At 36.5% G+C, this 19,342-nt stretch overlaps 1 protein-coding gene across 3 annotated transcripts in view; it reads left to right on the top strand.

Moving 5' to 3' along the window:
- The window catches only part of C1H8orf34 (chromosome 1 C8orf34 homolog), a 150,337-nt gene that overhangs the window by 10,256 nt on the left and 120,739 nt on the right, over positions 1-19,342 (top strand). For all 3 annotated transcript variants that reach the window (XM_036400626.2, XM_036400640.2, XM_036400632.1), the window contains exons 2-3: positions 13,924-14,071; positions 15,006-15,137. In XM_036400626.2, coding sequence (XP_036256519.1) covers positions 13,924-14,071; positions 15,006-15,137 — 280 coding nt within the window. The remainder of the gene's footprint in view (positions 1-13,923; positions 14,072-15,005; positions 15,138-19,342) is intronic.

Genomic DNA, 19,342 nt, shown 5'->3' on the forward strand with positions numbered 1-19,342 from the left:
GGATTTCTCAGACTGAAATGTGTCTGCGTGTTCCTGCTCTGTGAAATGCATACAGACACTCTGAAACATTGGGAAAGGCCTGAGAATCCCATGTGTGCTGGACAGAGATCCCATGAAAATGTGGCAGGTGTTGTGTGTTCCTGTTCAGACACATGGTGTTAATTGCAGTGTCCATTGCATGTATGACACGCTCAATACACCCAGTGCAACCTGAGTGCTCATCCCCCTAAGGATTCTGAAGAGCCTTGTCCCTCCTTATATAGTGAGGACAAAGCAGAGATATCCAGGGAAATGCAAGTGGAGAAGACCAAGGTTTGCAGATGCAGAAATTTCTCTGGTGTGCCATATGAACCACCACCCTTAGTTGTGCTGATGACGTACTTTTGCATGACATAGAAACACCAGTTAAAAAATTGAAAAAGGTGTTTCAGAGCTCCTCATGGTTCAGAGTAATGCCATTAGATAGTAATGCCTGTAGTCTAATACAAAGTGTACAACAGTGAAGCTATTTGGAGACAGAAGCTGGATGTAGACTTACCAATAAGGAACAATGCAGAGAGATAAACACAAAAAAGATTACTAAATTGCTAGAGTAACAGATTTAATCTTGATTTCTTATTCCCTGAAGGAGGAATACCTGAAAGAAAAGACAGCAGGGGAGAAAAAGAAACTCAAGAAAATTATTTTATTCTATGTTTCCCTGTGATAATAGAAAAAATATTAGAAAAATAAAGTTGGCCAGAATGAAGATCCACTTAACATGTAAACACTGAAAAAAAGTTAACTAGTAAGGAGAGGAAATAAAATATATAGTAGATAGGATACTAAAATGATTGTCAGTTATGTGGCTACATTCCTTCTTTTGCTGATGCTGTCCTGCTGCATTATTATGTATTATTTTGTACTTGTGTTTCCCCTTTCTTTGTCTTGTTTGTCTGCATAGAGCCTGCAAACCCCACTGGCTCCTACAGTCTTCACATGGTTTAGGAGTTTACCAGCAAGGCTCATTATGGTCTTTCTGCATTCTCTTCTTTCTTTGTGTTGCCTCATTGCCTGGTAGTGCTATTAATCCCATTAATTGGTGCCACACAATCAAGAAAAAATGGATTTCTCCCTCCTTCTCCACTGCGCAGTGTGGCAATTCAGAGCTCTGACAAGTCTCAAGGCTGCAGCGCAGTCCATGTGAGCGTACTGTATTCCCACAGGGAGCCCTGCTGCAGTTGGTGAGACCCTGATTTACAAGAGGAAGGCCTTCACTCATAGCCAGGCAGATGTAGCATAATGTTAAATAAAGAGCAATCAGATCATCAGGAAACTTTAATTGGGCAATTGCTGTCAGGGTTGGGAAGTTACTTTGCAGTCTCGGAAACAAACAAAATGTACACCAGTGACTCACAGACATTCTTTTCTAAATAAAAAAAACATTAGAAAATCAGATTAAGAATGCTTTAAAACAGCTCCAAAACCCTATCCTCATCTAAAATAACTTGAATTTCAGCTTCTAGAAATTAAGTGATTTTTAGTTGCCTAAGCCATTGCAGTCTTGATGGTCGAAGTGTCTGATGAGAAATGATGGGCCTAACTCCAGTTCTAGGTATAATTCAATTATCTGTCCTTAATAATTACTGTTGCTACCCTCAGAAAGTCTCCAGTTGTTAGTACAGTAGTACCTCTTTAAATATCCACTTCAGGCTCTAGCTTTCTTGTAAAATATAGACCTTTAGTCCTTTGTTTGAAAACCTGAGCCAGAGGACAGCTCCTTGATGTTGCAGGTTATGTCCCTGGTAGGCTAGTGACATGGTGACTAAATCCATGTGACAGTTTATATGGAGGAGATAGTCAAAGTGCAAATGACACTTTCAAGAAACATATCAGTTCTGTGTAAGTGTTGAAGTTACCTTGTTTGGGCTAGAAAGTGACTAGTAAGTTGATCCATATGATATAATTATTAGTACTCAGATTTTTTTATGATTTTAAAATAATTTTTTCTGGTACTTTTTCTTTCAGGAAAAATATATTCATTAGCTTGTGGTTTTGGTACACAGAGACTGATGATCATTTTTTCTTATTTCATAATTACACTTTGCATTAATGGCTTTAATATTGCCATCATATGTGTAGTTTAGCTAATCTGTAACTTACAGAGTGGAAAGTGTATCCAGTTTATGTAAGCTAGTATTTATTTAGCTGTCTCCCTTATCTCAGACCTGTATTATTTGTGGGCATGATAGAAGTGTCAGCCTTAAGCCTGGGCAGCCAATGCACTTGGCCTCAGAGGTCAAACAGTGGTGTCCGACATCCTCTCATTTCAGAGCCTTTTTTTTTTGCAGCTTGGTACTGGCACAGTTCTCTATTTTCAGTTGCTCTTTAGACCTACTGTGAGTTCTTTCACATTACTTCCTTAGGTGAGGTTTTTTAAGGACTTGGGCATGCAAGTTAGTTCTAATGAAACAAATAATGGCATTAGACCTGTCTTCTGTTAAAGATGTGCCTGGATGTAATCCATGATGTATCTACTGTACGTGGTCAGCAAAGTTTGGTATTTTTCCTCATACAGGTCAACTGTATGTTCACTTCGGCTCATCAGTTGTCTTTTGCTGAAGAATTCTTTTCTGGGCATGATTATAGAACATCCTTCCTCTAAGGAGGAAGTGTCTTGTCTGAAGGAAGTTTTCCAGTGATTGTTTCTGTATGGGGGTGCCCTCTTCCTCATGGTGCTTTGCAATGGGCAATACAATTGTGGAAAGTAGGGAAGTAGAGTGAGAGGCACTCGTCTCTTCTGATGGTGATCAGATCTCTCTCTTTGTTTTGTGACATCTAAATGCACTTGTGCACTGGTTAAGGCTTTTTTTTTTTTCTTTCTTTGTGACTTTGGGTGAAAAAATAGCATTCAACTAACAGTTCTACAGTTCCACACAGGATGATGTAGTTGTGTCTAGGCACAGGAAATTGATTTTTGGTTGTGGAAATAAGTTCATGCAGGACTGTCCTGATACACATGTTTAGATTGAATTTTTGACATTACATACTGCAGGATTAAAATAAAATATAGCATTTCATAAATGAACAAAGTTAAATATTATGTAGGTATCTGTGCTGTTCTGAATATGACTACTGAATTACGCCTGACACTTCGTTTTTCCATGCCTTCTGGGGAATATGGTTGTATCTTTTTTCAGGGTGCATTTCAAGGTAATCAAACAGAATGTAAAATATTACCCTTCCTGTATGTAGTTAAATCCATTGTCTGCTGCAAATCTGTATTATCTTAATATTCTATTTTCGTCTTCTGGCTGTAGCAGGGAAAAGGTACCCTACCTATTGTGACAGAAATTCTCCTGGCATATTGCAAAAGAGACCTGCCTGATGAATTTTGAGTCTTCTTCCAAGGCAGCACACAGCCAGTAAATGAGTTGAAACAAGTAAATCTGAGGAGAGGATCTTGGACATTTTCAGCAGGGTTATCTTGGTGCCTGCTTTGCAAGCATAGGTTTTCTGTCATAGAAGCAGCCAGCTGGGCTGCGTAGTGTTCATCTTCAGTAGGTGGTGTCATCTCCTGGGCTCAGACCTCAGCCTTGCCAGGTGTGTGTGTTTTGAAACCCTCACCCTGAAGGACCCCTTTTTTGGGGGAATCCCAGCAGCCTGGGAGTGCTTCCCCACATTGCAGCCATTTTTAGATGGAGACAGGCAGTGACTGTATCTTCTCAGGGCTAAGGCAGAGCAATGAACCTGGTAGTGCCAGTGGGAAGCAATTTGGGAACCCTGGAAAGTGGCTGGAGGCATGTAGAGCATAGTACCTCTGCACTCGGTGTTAACATTTTCTTTTCTGTGTAATTTTGCCACTGTGTCTCTCCTGCCTGATTCTTCACAGTTCCTACTGCATTCTAAACCTGTATACTTCAACCCTGCTGCGCTGTTTAGATCAAAATGGACCCCTGCATGTCTTTTTCCCTATGTGTTTCTAATCTTCAAATTTTTTTTTAGTCTGACTGTGATTGGATCATCATTCTCAGAAGTTTCTTTGCCTTAAGTAGCAGAAATATCTACTTTAATTTGACTTGAAATAAAGTGATAATCCAGGAAGGCAGAAAATGTTAGAAATCTGACAGAACTTTGCAAAAAATGTTAAGAAGAAGAAAAAAAATCATTGAAGCATTTTCTTCGTCATCTTGGTTGCTTATGAGGAAAATCATAGAGGCATTTTGGCTTAACTGTTGGACGATAAAAATCCATATGGAAGCTGTCAGGTGGATTTTGCTTCCAGTTGAACTGGAATTATTAAGGTGTCTTCCTGGTTGGGCTGAAGATAGATTCAGGTACACTGATATCTTTTAGAAGTGAAATAGTTGCCAGTATCATGTGGTAACATTTAATACGTGATAGTACACCAAATGGAGGAAGATATCTAGAGTATGAAAACAAATCAGTCAATATTTCTTTTTTATTAGTTCACATGGTTATTTAGATATTTACTAGACTATCATTAATTCATGCATTTATAATCAAGTTTTGTTATATCTGTGGACTGATGGCTTCTGCATGGCAAAAGATTCTTGGATTCTTGCACCAAAGAGACCAATTATTTCCAATTTCATTGTGGATTTTGCTTTTTTTTTTTCCAAATAGCAATATTCAAGTGTGTTAATTAAGCAAAAGCTTCATCTATACTTAAGTGGACACTGGTTGAAATAACAATATAGAAGTGTTGCTTGTAATGGTAAAAAGATTTTTCCAGTTGCAGTTAGAGAAGGACTGAGTATAAGCAGTGTTGAACCAAACTGAACTTGACTAAGTGTTCTCAAAAGATTTGAGAGCTTGCAGAGAGTCTGCAGTGGTGGTTACCCTGACAAGATACTGCACATCTTGTGTTACCTGTGACAGGCAAATCAGTGTGACCTTTCCTGCGGGGAGGGAAATAGCATACAAGTAGTTTTAAGTGAATCAAGTGACTGCTTACATGTGAAATAATAATCTCTTTGTCTTCTAAAAATGCTATGTAAAAAGCACTTATTATTATTTAAGGAGTTCTAGGCACAATTGCAGTATATAAATTCTACAAATATAAAAAAAAACCTCTTTGTGTTTTGCTGTTGTGAAAATTAATTTCCAGATTTTTCCATGACAATAAATTCTGACCTTTCCAGTTGAGAAATCTCTGTTGTATTGTTGCATATTAAACATTTAGATCTATTTAAAAGCTGATTACAACATTGGTATGAAGTCTTATGAGACCAAGTCAATCTCTCACAGGTAAATAACAAGAAATTAAGATGTGTATCTGAATAGATATTAATCTATTCAAAGTGTATGAATAAAACTTGTAATTATACTGCATATTGCTCATAGTTGTTTAGTTGCTGTACTAAAAGAACATTTCCAAATGACAGGATTTAAGTAATTTCTAACAACCAGGGAGCATGTAGTAACTTCTTTGACATTTGTTTAGTGAGCATTACTGGAGCAAACTTAGCATTAATTTATGTAGGCAGCTAAAGTCAAGGTAATTAAATCTGTGTAAGAACTTCCCCACCCTGGACTCTGGTAACTCACATTCTCCATTTTGTGTCTCTTTAATTGCTGGTTATTATTTGAAGTTCCATGTGAATAGTTTAAAAATTCTTGGTCAAGATTAAAAAAAAATGAAAGCAATTTTTATAGTAACTTTAATGCATAGAAGTTACACAGAATAATTAATAACTTTGACTGTAAACACTGGCTAGTACAATGTTTTAAAGCATCATCTCACATTTATCTTTCTGTATAACTTGAATAAATATAATGGTGTAGTAATGCAAAGTTACTGGAGGAGTGTTTGGGAGGAGAAAGAAAAGCACCTGGGAAGCGTGGTGGTTCCTGCACACATTTTTAAAATGTGTTATTATCAAAGTTTTCCATGGTATGCAATTGAAAGGATTTCCATCAATCTTCAAAATATTAATTTAACTTTTTTTTTGTTGGCTTCCAGAAAGAAGGAAGGAAGTGTTTGTAATTCTAAAGTCACAGTAATCTAATTCATCAAAACATTTTAAGCATGTGCATAGCTTTGTAATTATTTACTTCTCAGGCATAAAGACTATCTAAGCTTAAGGGCTTTTGCTGAGTCAACTCCTTAATATACCAATTGTTTTTTTCATATATGGCCTTCTCCTGATCACCACTCAGAAACCCTTGATAATCCTTGCCATAGTGGTATTGTACTGGGTCTAACAGGAACTGGATTTTCTTCACACCAAGCCTGTATGTTGGTGTATTTCAGATTTGTCACTGAAACAATGTTGGTACACCAGCCTTTGAGCTGTTGCTTAGCAGTGATTGCACAGGCTCAAGGCTTTCTCTGTTCTCCTCTCTGCCCACCAGCAAGCAGGCCTGGGGGGGATGGATTGGGCGGGGGCACACCTGGAACAGCTGACCCAACCTGGGCAAAGAGATATTCCTTACCATATAGTTTCATGCTCACTACTTAAACCTGGGGAGTAAATGTTCCAAAATATCTGTTGCTTGCAGACTGGCAAGTCGGAGCCGGTAAGTGATTGCCTTGATGTCACTTGTTCTTTGATTTTGGTTTTTTTTCACCTCTCTTACCTGTGGTTATTAAGCTGTCTTTATCTTGACCCATTAGTTTTTCTTGGCTTTATTCTTTTCATTTTTTTCCCCATCCCACTGAGGGTGGGAATGAGTAAGGGTCTGGTGTATGCTTGGCTGCTGGTTGGGGTCAGCCTAGCAGAGGTAGCCACAAAAATACCTGCTACTTCAGTTTCTAGCATTACCCTTTCTCAAAAACGTGTCAGACAGGTTGAAGCTAAGTCAGTGAAGCTCAAACTGGAAATACGATGTGATTTAAAAAAAACCCCAAAAACTGTTAATAAAAAAACCTGTTTTTTTTAACAGTTGCAGTAATGAGTCATTGCACATGGTGGAACAAGTGGTTTCAATTTAGACCTTGAAATTGAAAGGAGATTACTTCAGCTGATCAGAGAAAGATCAGCTCCAGCCGATTGAGTTAGCATTTAGGTAAGGCAGTGATGTGTAGTCAATGTTGTTTTATGCCTGTAATTTAAGTCTAGGTTGTAATAGTCTTTCCTAGTCTTTATCTATGAGTGTTTCTTTTGATGTAAATCTTACAGACCTTTCAGAAAACCAGCAGTTTTCATTTTCTTTGGCTGAACTCTGAAGTGCATACCTTGAGGGCAGAATTTCAGTGGTTGATAGAGTGGATGGAAACTGAGGAAGGCTTCTGAATTACACTTCAGGGAAAACTAACAGTGTTTCTACAATAACATGAACTACCCTTATTTGATAAATCCTTGCTCAGTTAAGATAATGATATGGTAGGCATAATTCCACAAGAGTGAGATTGTCATGCAGAGATACAGAATTGCAGAAAGAAGTAAAAGCTATCATAGGAAATCTTTGTGATTTGAAAAGTAAACTATGGGAAAAAACATGATAGCTTTTGCCGTGATTGGCATCTCTGAGAGCATGTCTTTAACCTTTTCTTCTTCTGCAGAGAATTATTTAATGTTTTAGAGTAACCTAGAAGCAGTGACTTCTCTCTTGACAGCATTCTTGGAATGCTTAAATGGGAGAAAGGAAATATTTCAATAAAGCCACAGATTGAAGGTGTTTGAAGCTATTTTGTGAACTCAGAAGTGGTAAAGTAGATTAGAGACAATGATATTTGAAATACTAAGATTAGGAGAGAAAAAAACCTCAAAGGATAAATTAGTGAAAAGATGCAGCAAGAGGTTCAGATAGATATTGCATGTTATAATGTGTATGGTAGAGTTCTATAAAGTGTCATGAACTTACTCAATGAAACTTTGAAATTGCCCACCAGACCCCATGCACTCCTCAGTAAGATCAATGATGCATATTTTATCAAGTATTATATGCATGAGTTGGAATTGTTTCAGATAGAGGTAGTTCATCTGAGTCAGGGAACTGATAATATGATCTGCAAAGGATTTATTGTGGAACAAGTCTGTTGTTTCCATTCTGCTCTCCAGAGTCCCCCTAAAAACATGGTTGGTAACATAGCCCCCAAAATTGGTCTTTTCTTATTGAATTGGTACAGATATTTAGTAGATGAAGACTTAAGAAAGACAGCTATTCAATGATGTTTGTTTCCTCCTGTTATTCTCACTCTATGAAATGTTATCTGTGCCACTAGTCCCATACCTTAGATTTCCACAACAATGCACCTTTAGGGGAATTTTCTTTGCACCAAAGCATCAGAGCCACCATATCAGCTTTGTACTTTCATTTTACTTCTATGTCCAAAGTAATTTCTCTGTGGGTTGTGTTCCCATGCTGTGTACTACAGTCTTGTGATATTAAATTTGACTGCACAGCTGTCTGAAATGGTATCACTGAGGTTTTGAAGAAAGAATGTGTTAATTGAAAATTTTTAGTCAATTCCAGATAAGAGTTTGAATATTTTCATGAGCAAGCTGAATAGGACTACTATTTATTCTCAACTGTTATTCTGCTACGATTAGTTTGAAGTAAATAGTATGGTACAGACATATGAATTTTATTTATGTGGAAATTTGTGTAGGATTGAATAATTTATTTTATAGGGAGATGTGATGATCATTTAATGAATATAAAATATATTGAAGTCCATTTCATTCACAGTTTATAATGTAATTCTACTAATTTTAATTAAAAGTTGCTCAAGAATATTTTAAGTCTGGCTATTTTCCAAAAGAAGAATGCTGGTATTTTTCATTAATTTCCATAGAAAATAATTTTTTTTGGTAGAAGCAGTCATTTAAGTACTCATTTCTGCTCTCATTTAAGAACTTCAGACTCTTAATTTAGTCAGTAAGAATGGTAAAATTTACTTTAAAACAATTATTTATTTCTGTTTCTTTGTTTTGTTTCTGCAGTAATCAGAATGGAATTTTAACAAAAAAGTGTCAGTCATTAAAAAGTTTCTTAAACCTACTGTCCTTCCACAAATTTTCCTTCAATTTTGTTTCTTCTTTGTTTACTTACAGCCTGTATGAAGGGGTTAGCAAGTCTAAATTTAGATGTCCAAGTGTCCAAGCTTCACTGTAGTCAATGCATATATCTCCAATAACTCAGTGGAACCAGGAGAGCAATTCTCTTCTCCTAAGTGGACACACTCTGGCTGGTCAGCTGGGAGACATCTAGCCCCTTGTGACTTCTTTATTGACAAAGTCACTACTGACATCACTGTGAAGACTTGCAGTATTTAATTGTATTTAAACTTCTAATTTAATCCACCAGAGTGTAACCCTGCCAGAATCTGTGAATGCTGTGCCAGAATCTATGAAGTCTGTACAGTTAAAATGTGATTGTGTAGTTACCATTACCAGTTACAGGGCAAGATAGAATGTCTCTTAATTAACTTAATAACCTGATAGGTACATTTAGACAGGGCTAATTAGGACTTTCTTGTAATTGGGCTTATGATTAATAGACTGTGAAGACTGTTTCATTTGTATTAAATGCCTGGAAATTTACAAGGAATAAAAATATGAGCCTTCATTGAAAAAGTAATAGAGGACCTCAGGATAGGAAAATAGTGAAAGATATAAAGAATTCTTTATAAATTATTGCTTATAAATTCTGTATATTCTTTATAAATAATTAATATATTAAACTACTACTTTATACCTGGTGTTTTTTTCAAGATCTTTTACAGCCTCATTACACGTGCATGAGTCTCTCTTGGAAATATCCACAAATGAACTAAAAAAAGTTAACTTTTTTAAAACAATTTTAGTAACATAGTTCAATAAAACTAGTGAATGTAGGAGCATATGAAGATACCTTTACAAGATATGAAGAAAGAAGAACTGGTTTGCACAGTGCTGGGTAAAATCCATGAAGCAGATACCTGAAAGAGCTTATATCACTTTCCTGTCCTTTCTCATTCTGCCTTTAGACAAGGCAGAGCCTAATTTGGGGCAATATAATTGGGAAGCAGCAGAAACTGATGTATTAATCTGAGTACTCTAGTCTGTAGTAACCATGGAAGTTTCCTTTGGCCCCTTTTCTGTGCTCCAGTGTGTCTCAAGGATGCACAGGGAATTCATAGTTACTGACTTCTGAACAGCTTCTTCCCTTGTTACACAGCTGGGAGGAAGAGACTGTGTGGAGTCCACTGATAGAAAAGACAAGGGACTTAGAGTGAAAGGAAGACATGGCAGTAGAAAGGAGATAGGAGGGGAGAGATTATGAGTAGTAAGCAGTTCATTTGGCATGGAGACCCAATCTGCCATGGCTTTTTATTGGTTGTTATAAGGCACGTTGTGCACAGAACAACAGACTTGCCTTATTTGAATTGTAGAAAACTTAGAAATTTGAGCTAAAAATGTGAAAAATATAATTAATATTTTTAAGAGACTTATCTTTAGGTGTCTTGCATTTTTGTCTTTATGAAGAGTTGAAACTTACCTGATGATTTGTTAATGAAAAAATGAATCTCAGTTTCAATGATCTTGTGCCACTTTTGTTCTGCTGTTAATGCAGAGGCGTCTTCAGTGAGACTAGTTGGTCTTTTCCCTTTTCTTTTTCTTGTAAAACCTTGCCTACTTAGCACATTGTAAGTCAGATCAGACTGCTGCTAACCAAAAAGGAATATTATTTTTGTACCTTGGATGCTTTAGTTTTTTCTTATTTAATACGTTCTTTTTTTAGAGACATTTCAAACATGTGAAAGTACATTTAGAGTACCATGTAGTATGTTATTCCTACTGCCTATTAAGATGTCACCTGAGCAACAGATGAGGTCATTAAATAAGCTTTTGATCATTTAATCAGAAGTTTAAGTTGGTTTTGCTAGAGAATGGTGCTAGAATGAGAATACCCTTTAGTTGACATTCCTGATCTGTAGTATCTTTTCACCTCCACAGAAGTATGTGTTTTTACTTAAAAATTAGGTGAGCGCTCACTATGTGCAGTTAATGTTGGTGAAGCTTTGTGCTTGTTTCTTGTTGGGTTGCTTGGGTTTGGCTTTATTTTTGTTTTTCTTGCCCCTCCAACCCTCCACCCGAGTCATGGCACAGCCAAGCAGCTGAATGCAGGCAGCGAGCATATTTTCATGTAATTGCTAATTTGCTGGGGATGAAAAAAAATCTCAAAGGAAACGTGAGCATGAAGAGGAGAGGTTGAGAGGTGAGCAGATGGAGTTGTATCCCTTGATGAAACTGGTAGAAACTGGATGAAACTGGTAATTGTGTCCCTTTGCAGAAACTGGTAGAAGGGCAAAAGCAGTGAGGGTCATGGAACTGTGATCCTATTTCTGTGATGTTTGGCAGTGTGTGAGGCAGAAGGATATGGAAGAGAGATAACACCTTCAGCATGTGAATGTGAATTTCCACAGAGTATATGTCTGAAGCTATTGTTCTTGGAGTGGAGGTGTTCTTTGCACTTTGTCCAGAGTTTAGGAACTCCAAGGAAAGTGGTAAATTGGAGACCACTTCCAAACCTTGCTTGAAGCAGCTTGAGAAGTAGATTCCTAACAGTTTCTTTTCTCCCCTTTTGCAGTGGAATACTTGTAGTAAAGAGTTTTGTCTTTCTTAAATGGCTGATTTTATAACCTGAGTTGCCTTTGTGTTCATTTTAAGTTGCATTTACTTTTAATGACATTTCTGAGAGTGCTTGAGGCAAATCAATTTGAGGCTTATTACACAAATATATAAGTCTTTTTCTGAACTTCACACTCTTCAGTTTATGAGTATTTCAGCAATGTTTTTTTTTTTTTTTCACTTTAGGTGTACAGGATTGGTACAACACATTTTTTATTCCAGATAAAAGTAGTGTCTATCTACAGTTCTTTATAATTTTCTAACTGCTGTCTCAGAATAGGACTGATTATTCTCTGGGCAGTACAGATCTCTATATGCCTCGGGTCTTATTATCAATATAACAATAGGTACAAAAAGTGGTCCTTTTTAATGGAATCTGGTTTTGCATCACCTTGATCTTTAGGTTTTTTGCTACATCTCAGAAGAGGTAAGGAATCCTATAATCAGTTCTATTTTATTAGATGAATTTCTGTTACTTAAAGACCATTTCTTCCTGCTACAAGCAAATCAGTTATGGCAACAATCAAGTAGCATTTGTCTTACTTTGGTATGTAAGCATTCTAAAATTTCTCATTTTTCTGTATTACATTTTCAATACTATGTTAATAGTGCAATGTACTACTAATCTAAGACAAAAATAATTTTCAAACCATGATTCTGAGAAATTATTTAAATTACAAGTCAGCTGTAACAGATTGGCACTTTTCCTTTGGTAATAGAATCCTCTGCAGTGGAATTACTACAGCTATTGTGGTCCATTACAAGCACTAGATTACATCTTCCATTGTCACTAATTCTGCATTTTGGCAGGGAAAAGAATAAAGGTTTGCTGTTAGTGTTGCCAAGCAACTAAAATATGAATTACTGCAATTTCAGAATTTTTCTTGTATGATGTATATCGCAGGGTTTCTCCTACCTTGGTAAAAGGCAGTCCAGATGAAGTTACACTCCATAGCTCCAACAATTCTAAGATTAGTAAGTAGCTTAATTTCTCCCTGTGGAGTTCCAGTTCAAAACCAGAGACAGCCAGGGTTTTTCATTTCACTGAGGATAAGTATCAAAAATGGCATCACAGAAGATTGTGTCTTAAGAAGAAATGTGGGCAGATGGGGCATATTTTCTCCTTTTTGTGGACAAAGAGAACTTGCTATGACTTAGTAATGCTGTGTGCAGTTATTCATGTTTGCTGCTATTTGGTATACTTCCTCTGAAGTACCTTTTCCCCAACACACTTAATTGATGATAATGCTAAGTAACTACTGACTTTTGAAAAAAAATTTATTACATGAAAGTGTGTGGAAAAGATGAAGTGGGGATAGAATTAAGTGCATATAAGTTGTGTTAAGGTTTATACTTGGGAATAGGTGAAGAGAGAATACATGCTCTGAATAACTTAGGTTAGTTGTTCTGGGTTTTTTTTTCTCTTTTTTTTTTTTTGTTTGTTTGTTTGTTTATTTTTATTTTGTTCTCATTTTGTTGTACATTCCTGTAATTTTTTACTTCTGTGCAGCTTTTTCATTTTGCAGCAGCGTCTCCAGATCTCCTGTAGAACTAAATGGGTTTCAGGGTCACCTCACCTGCCCTGAGTCATTCATTTCCTCTCAGAGCACATGCTCACAGCACAGCCACAGCTTCTTTCTGGATTCCTAATGTGTTTTGTGCCTAGGAAGCCAGAAAGAACCCCAACAGCAATAATGGAGAGTGTTTCTTTTTCTGCAGCCCTGCACAGCCAAGGTACAGAGCAGTTGGATAGTACCAATGCATGGCGTAGAAGATGCTTTCCTGTTGACATTGGCTTTATATCCATATCTGCAACAATGTCATAAAATATTTCTTTATTTCTATACTGTAGTATTTTTGAGGATTTGCTTTAAAAACCATCTACTTGTTTGATCAGACCTTGGAGTTCCCAGACATGAATGCATATTTCAACCAGACAATTGTCCTGAGTTTGGGTGAGATGAAAATTCACAAACTTTCCTGAATCTCAAATTTCCAATGAGATGAAGCTTGGACGTAGTGGTCAGAGAAGAGCTACTTGCAGCTCTGAAGAGGTGCTGGTTCTGAGTAGTTAAATGGACAGCATTACTGTTTGGGATAAATTTGAACAGGTAGCAGGGTTTGGCTTTTTTAACCTGTGTTCCAGTGGATAAGAGACTGCATAGGCTGAGAACACTTCAGATATGAGCACTTCATACGACCAAACTAGTAGTAGTTTGAGGAGGTGGATGTTCCAGCTCCCGTTTTCTTCAAATTTGAAACACACCTTTCCTTTATAAATGCTCATTTTCTTTTGGCAAATACAGCATTAGTTTGGGTGCAATATCTCACTAATTTTTTGTTTTGGCTTAATTTTCTAAAGGAGTTGATGACCAAGCTGATAACGGAGACACCCGACCAGCCAATCCCATTTCTAATTGATCATCTTCAGTCCAAGCAGGGAAACCGTGGTCAGCTTCAGAGAACATTGTCTGGCTCTGCTGCCCTCTGGGCAGAGAGTGAAACATCAGGTATGTTCTGTGTGCTGGAAAGGGATGGTCTCCAGTATAACCTTCCCACACTTGATTTCCTGGATTCACATGTACCTATTGAACAGGTACTGCTTAATGGTTTTGAGCATGCAGAATAAATCCAGTTTATCTTGCAGCTACTGAATTTAATTACAGTGCTCTCTGTCAGCTCAGCCTAGGTATATATCGTGTGAATATGCATCAGAGTTACAGAATGGAAACATCCCAGTCTCAGTGAGAGAGATTCCCTTGCTGTCCTCTTTCTTTGTTTTCTTTTTCCCTCCCATGGTGTGTTTGTGCCCGAGATTAAACTCTATTGAGATATTTTCTTTAATAATACATGTTTTTATATACCTATCATCCCAACCCTTAATGAGGAGCTGCTATGCTACTTTATAAACTCCAGTGTGAATAATTTATGATGGTAAATCTTCAGAAGCATTAAAATAATATTCTGAAGTAGTATCTGCTCTGATTGTGTAGTAGAAGTCTTGGTTTTCTTATTCTGGTACAATCTACTATTACAATATTAGTTTTGTGTTTAAAAATTGGCTAATGATCTGTTTCAGACTGTAGAACGTAAATAGTTTCTGGTAGCCAAAGTGTTAATTTACTGACAAATCAACCATTTATAGCAAATACACAGTTTTAACATAGGCAGTAAAACATGTACATATTGTGGACATTAAGTACTTTTTCTTAACAAAAAATAGACCTTTATAATGAAAAGCATATTAATTTCTAAGTCTTGATATTTAAAAAGTGGAATAAATATAATAAATATAAAAGCAATCAGAAATAGGAGAAAAAAAAAAAAGAGCTGTCTTTAATTTGGATTGATATACCTTGGGGTTTTTTTGATTAATTATTTGCTAAGTCTTTGAAAAATGACCCTACATATGTTATGATTATCTAATTTGATTCTTTTTAACAGAAAATAAAGGAACAAGAAGAGATTTTAGAAATTATGATAAGCCTTGGCAGGTAAATGCAAAAAAGCCTAAAAAGTCAAAGAGCGACCTTGCTGTGTCCAACATTTCTCCACCATCACCGGAGTCCAAGTCATGTAAGAAAGCTTCACTACATTAATAATTTGGGCATACTTTCCAACCTATAGTATGTTTTTCATTTGAATAAGGTTTAAAATGGAAAGCAAACTGTAAGCAGATGAAATGCCTATATATATATATATGTATATATATGTTAGAAGAGTTTGATTCTTGCCTTAATCTCACTTGAATTATAAATATTTTATAATGTTGTCATCTGTAGAGATAAAAGAATTTTGGATAGATTGATTAAAAATCAGACTAATATCTGGGTGTCATGCAGTATTTTATGTTTGGATACTGATTATGATTTGATGTTTTAGTTTGCATTGCCATTTTGCATGTGTAAAATCTGTTCTGTTGATATTGGTCCTAACAGATTTTTTTTCTGTGTGTCAGGCAATTCAAAACTATGATTTATGAACAGATACTGTTCAAGGTATGGGAGTAGTGTCAGCAGAACAGGTGTACTGTTCTGACAGTTGCTGAAGGAATCTAAATGTACACTGAAAGAAAAGGCAGAGTATAAATAGAGCAGCTGAAGAGAATATTGTCAACTGCCTGTAAAAAACTAGTGAAAATGAAAACAACAGGTCTTAATGAAATATGCTTCCTGTGTACTGACTATTGAAGAAATCTAATTTTTAACTTGATTCCTAATGTTGGGGTTTTTTCACAAATAAATATATTTACAAGATGCATACGTACATAAATATAGTTACACACCCAAGGAATTGTTTATATAAGATTTTTCTCCAAAATAAATTAAAAAATTAGATTTTCTTCTGTTGACTCTTGTAGCTTTTTGATATTTTTATAATAGCCAAGTCTTTATAATGCTGAGTGTGACTAAGTGTACCAGATGAGAACAGATATATAGTATGGTGCAATAGAAATTTTGTTGTCTTTCCTCTAAAAGCAATATGGGAAAGTCTAGACTTAGAAGTCAAGGAAAATTGCCCAGTGACCTCACGAAGTCAAAATACTACATAGCAATAGGTAAATAATGATAAATTTATGCAATAGAAATACTGTGCTTTTGAGTGATTGTATGATTATGAAACATTTTTTACTGAGAATAAATAACTGCAACAAGTATGAAAAGCTGTTACAGGTAGCTGTGTCCCATTGTACAGGATTTTCTCAGGGTTATTTTCTTCTAGAAATTGAGTATTTGTCTCTTTTTCTTCTTCATGAAGCACATTGCCTGCTTCAAAAACACTCAAATGTGATCATCAATTCCATTGTGCCTCTCAATGGGCACATGAATTTTTAAGTCTGTTCAAAAGAAGCATGTGTATTTTAATTTATTTTCAAGAATAAATAGAGACATTCCAATAAATGCTTATAGTCACTCAGTCTGTGTCTTATCTAACAGATTTGCTAGAAAACAGCAATTTATGGAGATCCACTGTTAGAAACAGTGGCCAAAAGGTATTGTGAGCTGTTCCTGTCATCATACTGTATTCATTCCTTCTGCCTTGTACTTGCTTTTCAGACTCTGTGCTATGAATCAAGTAAGTTTCATGCCATCTCCTAAAGATCTCAAGTTCTCTGCCTTTATCCCAGATGGAGGGTAACATCACGTCACTCTCCTCAAACATGTGCCTACAAGTTTTGTGCTTGTTAGTCCTTAGGTTGTCCCATTAGAGGGACAAAGAGGAGGCTGGACATTCTAAACTATCAGGTCTCATGTCAAGCAAAGAAATTTTTTATGCATCCATAAAACAACTGGGGTCAAGGATCTGTCCTTGTGGACTGAAGGAAACTTATTAATACTCTTTAGTTGGTAAGACTCTCAAGCTACTCAAGTGTAGAAACAGTGTGTAGGAGTGCAGCTTTGCCTACAAAGGAGGTAGAATTAGGATGTGCTTAGTGCCACTGACATTCATAAATACGTGGCACTACATGGGATTGATTCTAAGCATGCTGAAAGAGGAGACTAATATCATTCCAAGGCCATTCTGTCATCTTTGAAAGGTCATAGTTGTTGTGGATGTTCCTGATGATTAGAAAAATGCAAATATCTCATTGATTTTGTGGAAGGGCAAACCTCACCCTCTGCAAGGATTATTGGGCAAACTTTCTGGAAAGCTGTTCTGAGTCACAAGGGAGAAAATCTGATTTGGAACATCAAGCATGGATTTATGAGACCATATATGTCTGATCAGATCAACACAGATGCCCTCTTTGGTGAAGTAACTGGCTCTGTAATTAAAGAAACAGTGATGGATATTTCATACCATGACTTTAGCAAAACCCTTGTCAGCTTCCAGTTATAAGAATAACTCAGTTGATAAGATATGGACTCAATAAGTGGGCAAGATGATGCATGGAAAGTTGACTCAGCTGGTGGATTCAGGGGATTGTGGCTAGCCAAAAGGTATTGTGAGCTGTTTCTGTCATACTGTGTTCCTTCCTTTCTCTAAAGTCCAATTGGAAAGTCTATCTTTAATGGCATGCTCAATGGACTGGTACTGAGATTGATGCCTTTTAAAAGAATTTCCTAATGCCTTGGATGATGGGATAGAATTTCTCTTAGGTTTGTGGTTAGACCAAATTGCGGGAAGTGGTTGGTATTCTGGGTAGTGGGACTCCTCTTCAGGGAGATAAGGGGTTGGAGCATGTGATGGACAAGAAAAAGCTGAAAGAAATTGGTTTGGTCATACTGAAGAAATGAAAGCTCAGGGGAAATTTCATTGTTACCATCAACTAGTATGCTGGAGGGTGCATGAGAAGGCATAGTCAGATTTGTCTTCTCAAGAGTGTTTAGTGAGAGGACAAGAGAAAACAAAAATTATACTGCATGGATAGTCAAACACAGGAACAGGTTGTCCAGAGAGGCTTTGGAATTGCCATTATGGGATATATTTAAAACTGAACTGAATATTCTGAACAACTTACCCTGGTACCCTAGGGCACCAGTTTGGGCTAGAGGTACTTTCCAGCCTAATTATCCTCTGCTTCCATGCTTTGCTGTTTAGGCATTTCAATTTTTTTCCATAACACTGATTTATTTAAACCTTAATTAATCCTCTTGTTTTCATTCCTTACACCTGCAATTAGTTGTGTCTGCAACTTTTTGAAAATAGTTTGTATATTTGAACTACATTTTCTTTTAGTTGCTATTGCAGAGGTTGGTTTCAGACATGTGCTTTTTTGCCATATCTTGCTTATTTTCTGCCAAATGGATTAATATTCTTATATTAATCTGTATATATAGATATAATCTGTATATATAGATTAATATTCTAAATGTGTTTTTGACCTTTATTTCTGGTTTATGCCAAAATCAGTGGGTACCATGTAGCCCTTCAACTACACAGATCAGCAAGCGTGTTTAGAAGGAATTCTGTCCTAATGTGCACACCATTATTCCATTTGTTTTGGGTCATCAGCTTCTACCTCTTGTACTTTTTTTCCCAAAGCATCTCCAAAGAGGTAGTAAGGACTCATCTAAAAACCAGAAAGTTTTGGACCAGCATGGACCTAAAGATTTACTCTCAGATTTGTGTTTAATAGAAAAGAACAAATTCCCACACCCAAGAGTCTAAAAAACACCCCCAAAGTGCCAAAACAAACCCAAAATTTAATGGAGTCCATCAGCTGTTATGTTCTGTTTCAGAGTTTTTGTCTTCTGACTGTCTGGTTCAATTGATCACAACTTTGTACATTTATTCAGAACTGTCCTTTCATAGGAATATTTGGGAACATGAGGATATTTAGTTTGTTTAATTAGGAAATATTTTTTTTCCTTCTGCAGAGTGATGTTGACTGCAGTGTGCATGTTATTTCTGCACAAATGTCTCTTCCTTATGCTTTCAACTTTTTTACTAGAAAGATACCTCCAACTCCTCCTGCCTGTTATGATCTCAGGTGCGCCTGAAACACACAAACAGTTGTTAATATCTAAGCCATCTGACCACTTGTTTGGTGTGTGCAAAACCAGAGTTAACCAGAAGCTGCTGCTGTTGTCTGGCAAGGAAGAAGCTTGGAGCTCGGGGTGTTTGTGTGTATATAAATGAAATGTTTAAATGATCATGTTCTGTATCTGAAGAAAAACAAATTTGGAAGTTTCAAACTAGTTTGTAAAACAGACTTTTTGTTTCCTAGCAAGCTACTTTTAGGCAAAGTAGGTTGACCTCTTTACTACCTCTGTATTATATCAGATTACAGATCACCCTTTCATGCTGCTTCAGTTCAGCATTCTCACCACATCCCG

This window comes from Molothrus ater, chromosome 1 (genome assembly GCF_012460135.2).
Source record: "Molothrus ater isolate BHLD 08-10-18 breed brown headed cowbird chromosome 1, BPBGC_Mater_1.1, whole genome shotgun sequence".
In the NCBI taxonomy this organism is placed as follows: Eukaryota; Metazoa; Chordata; class Aves; order Passeriformes; family Icteridae; genus Molothrus; species Molothrus ater.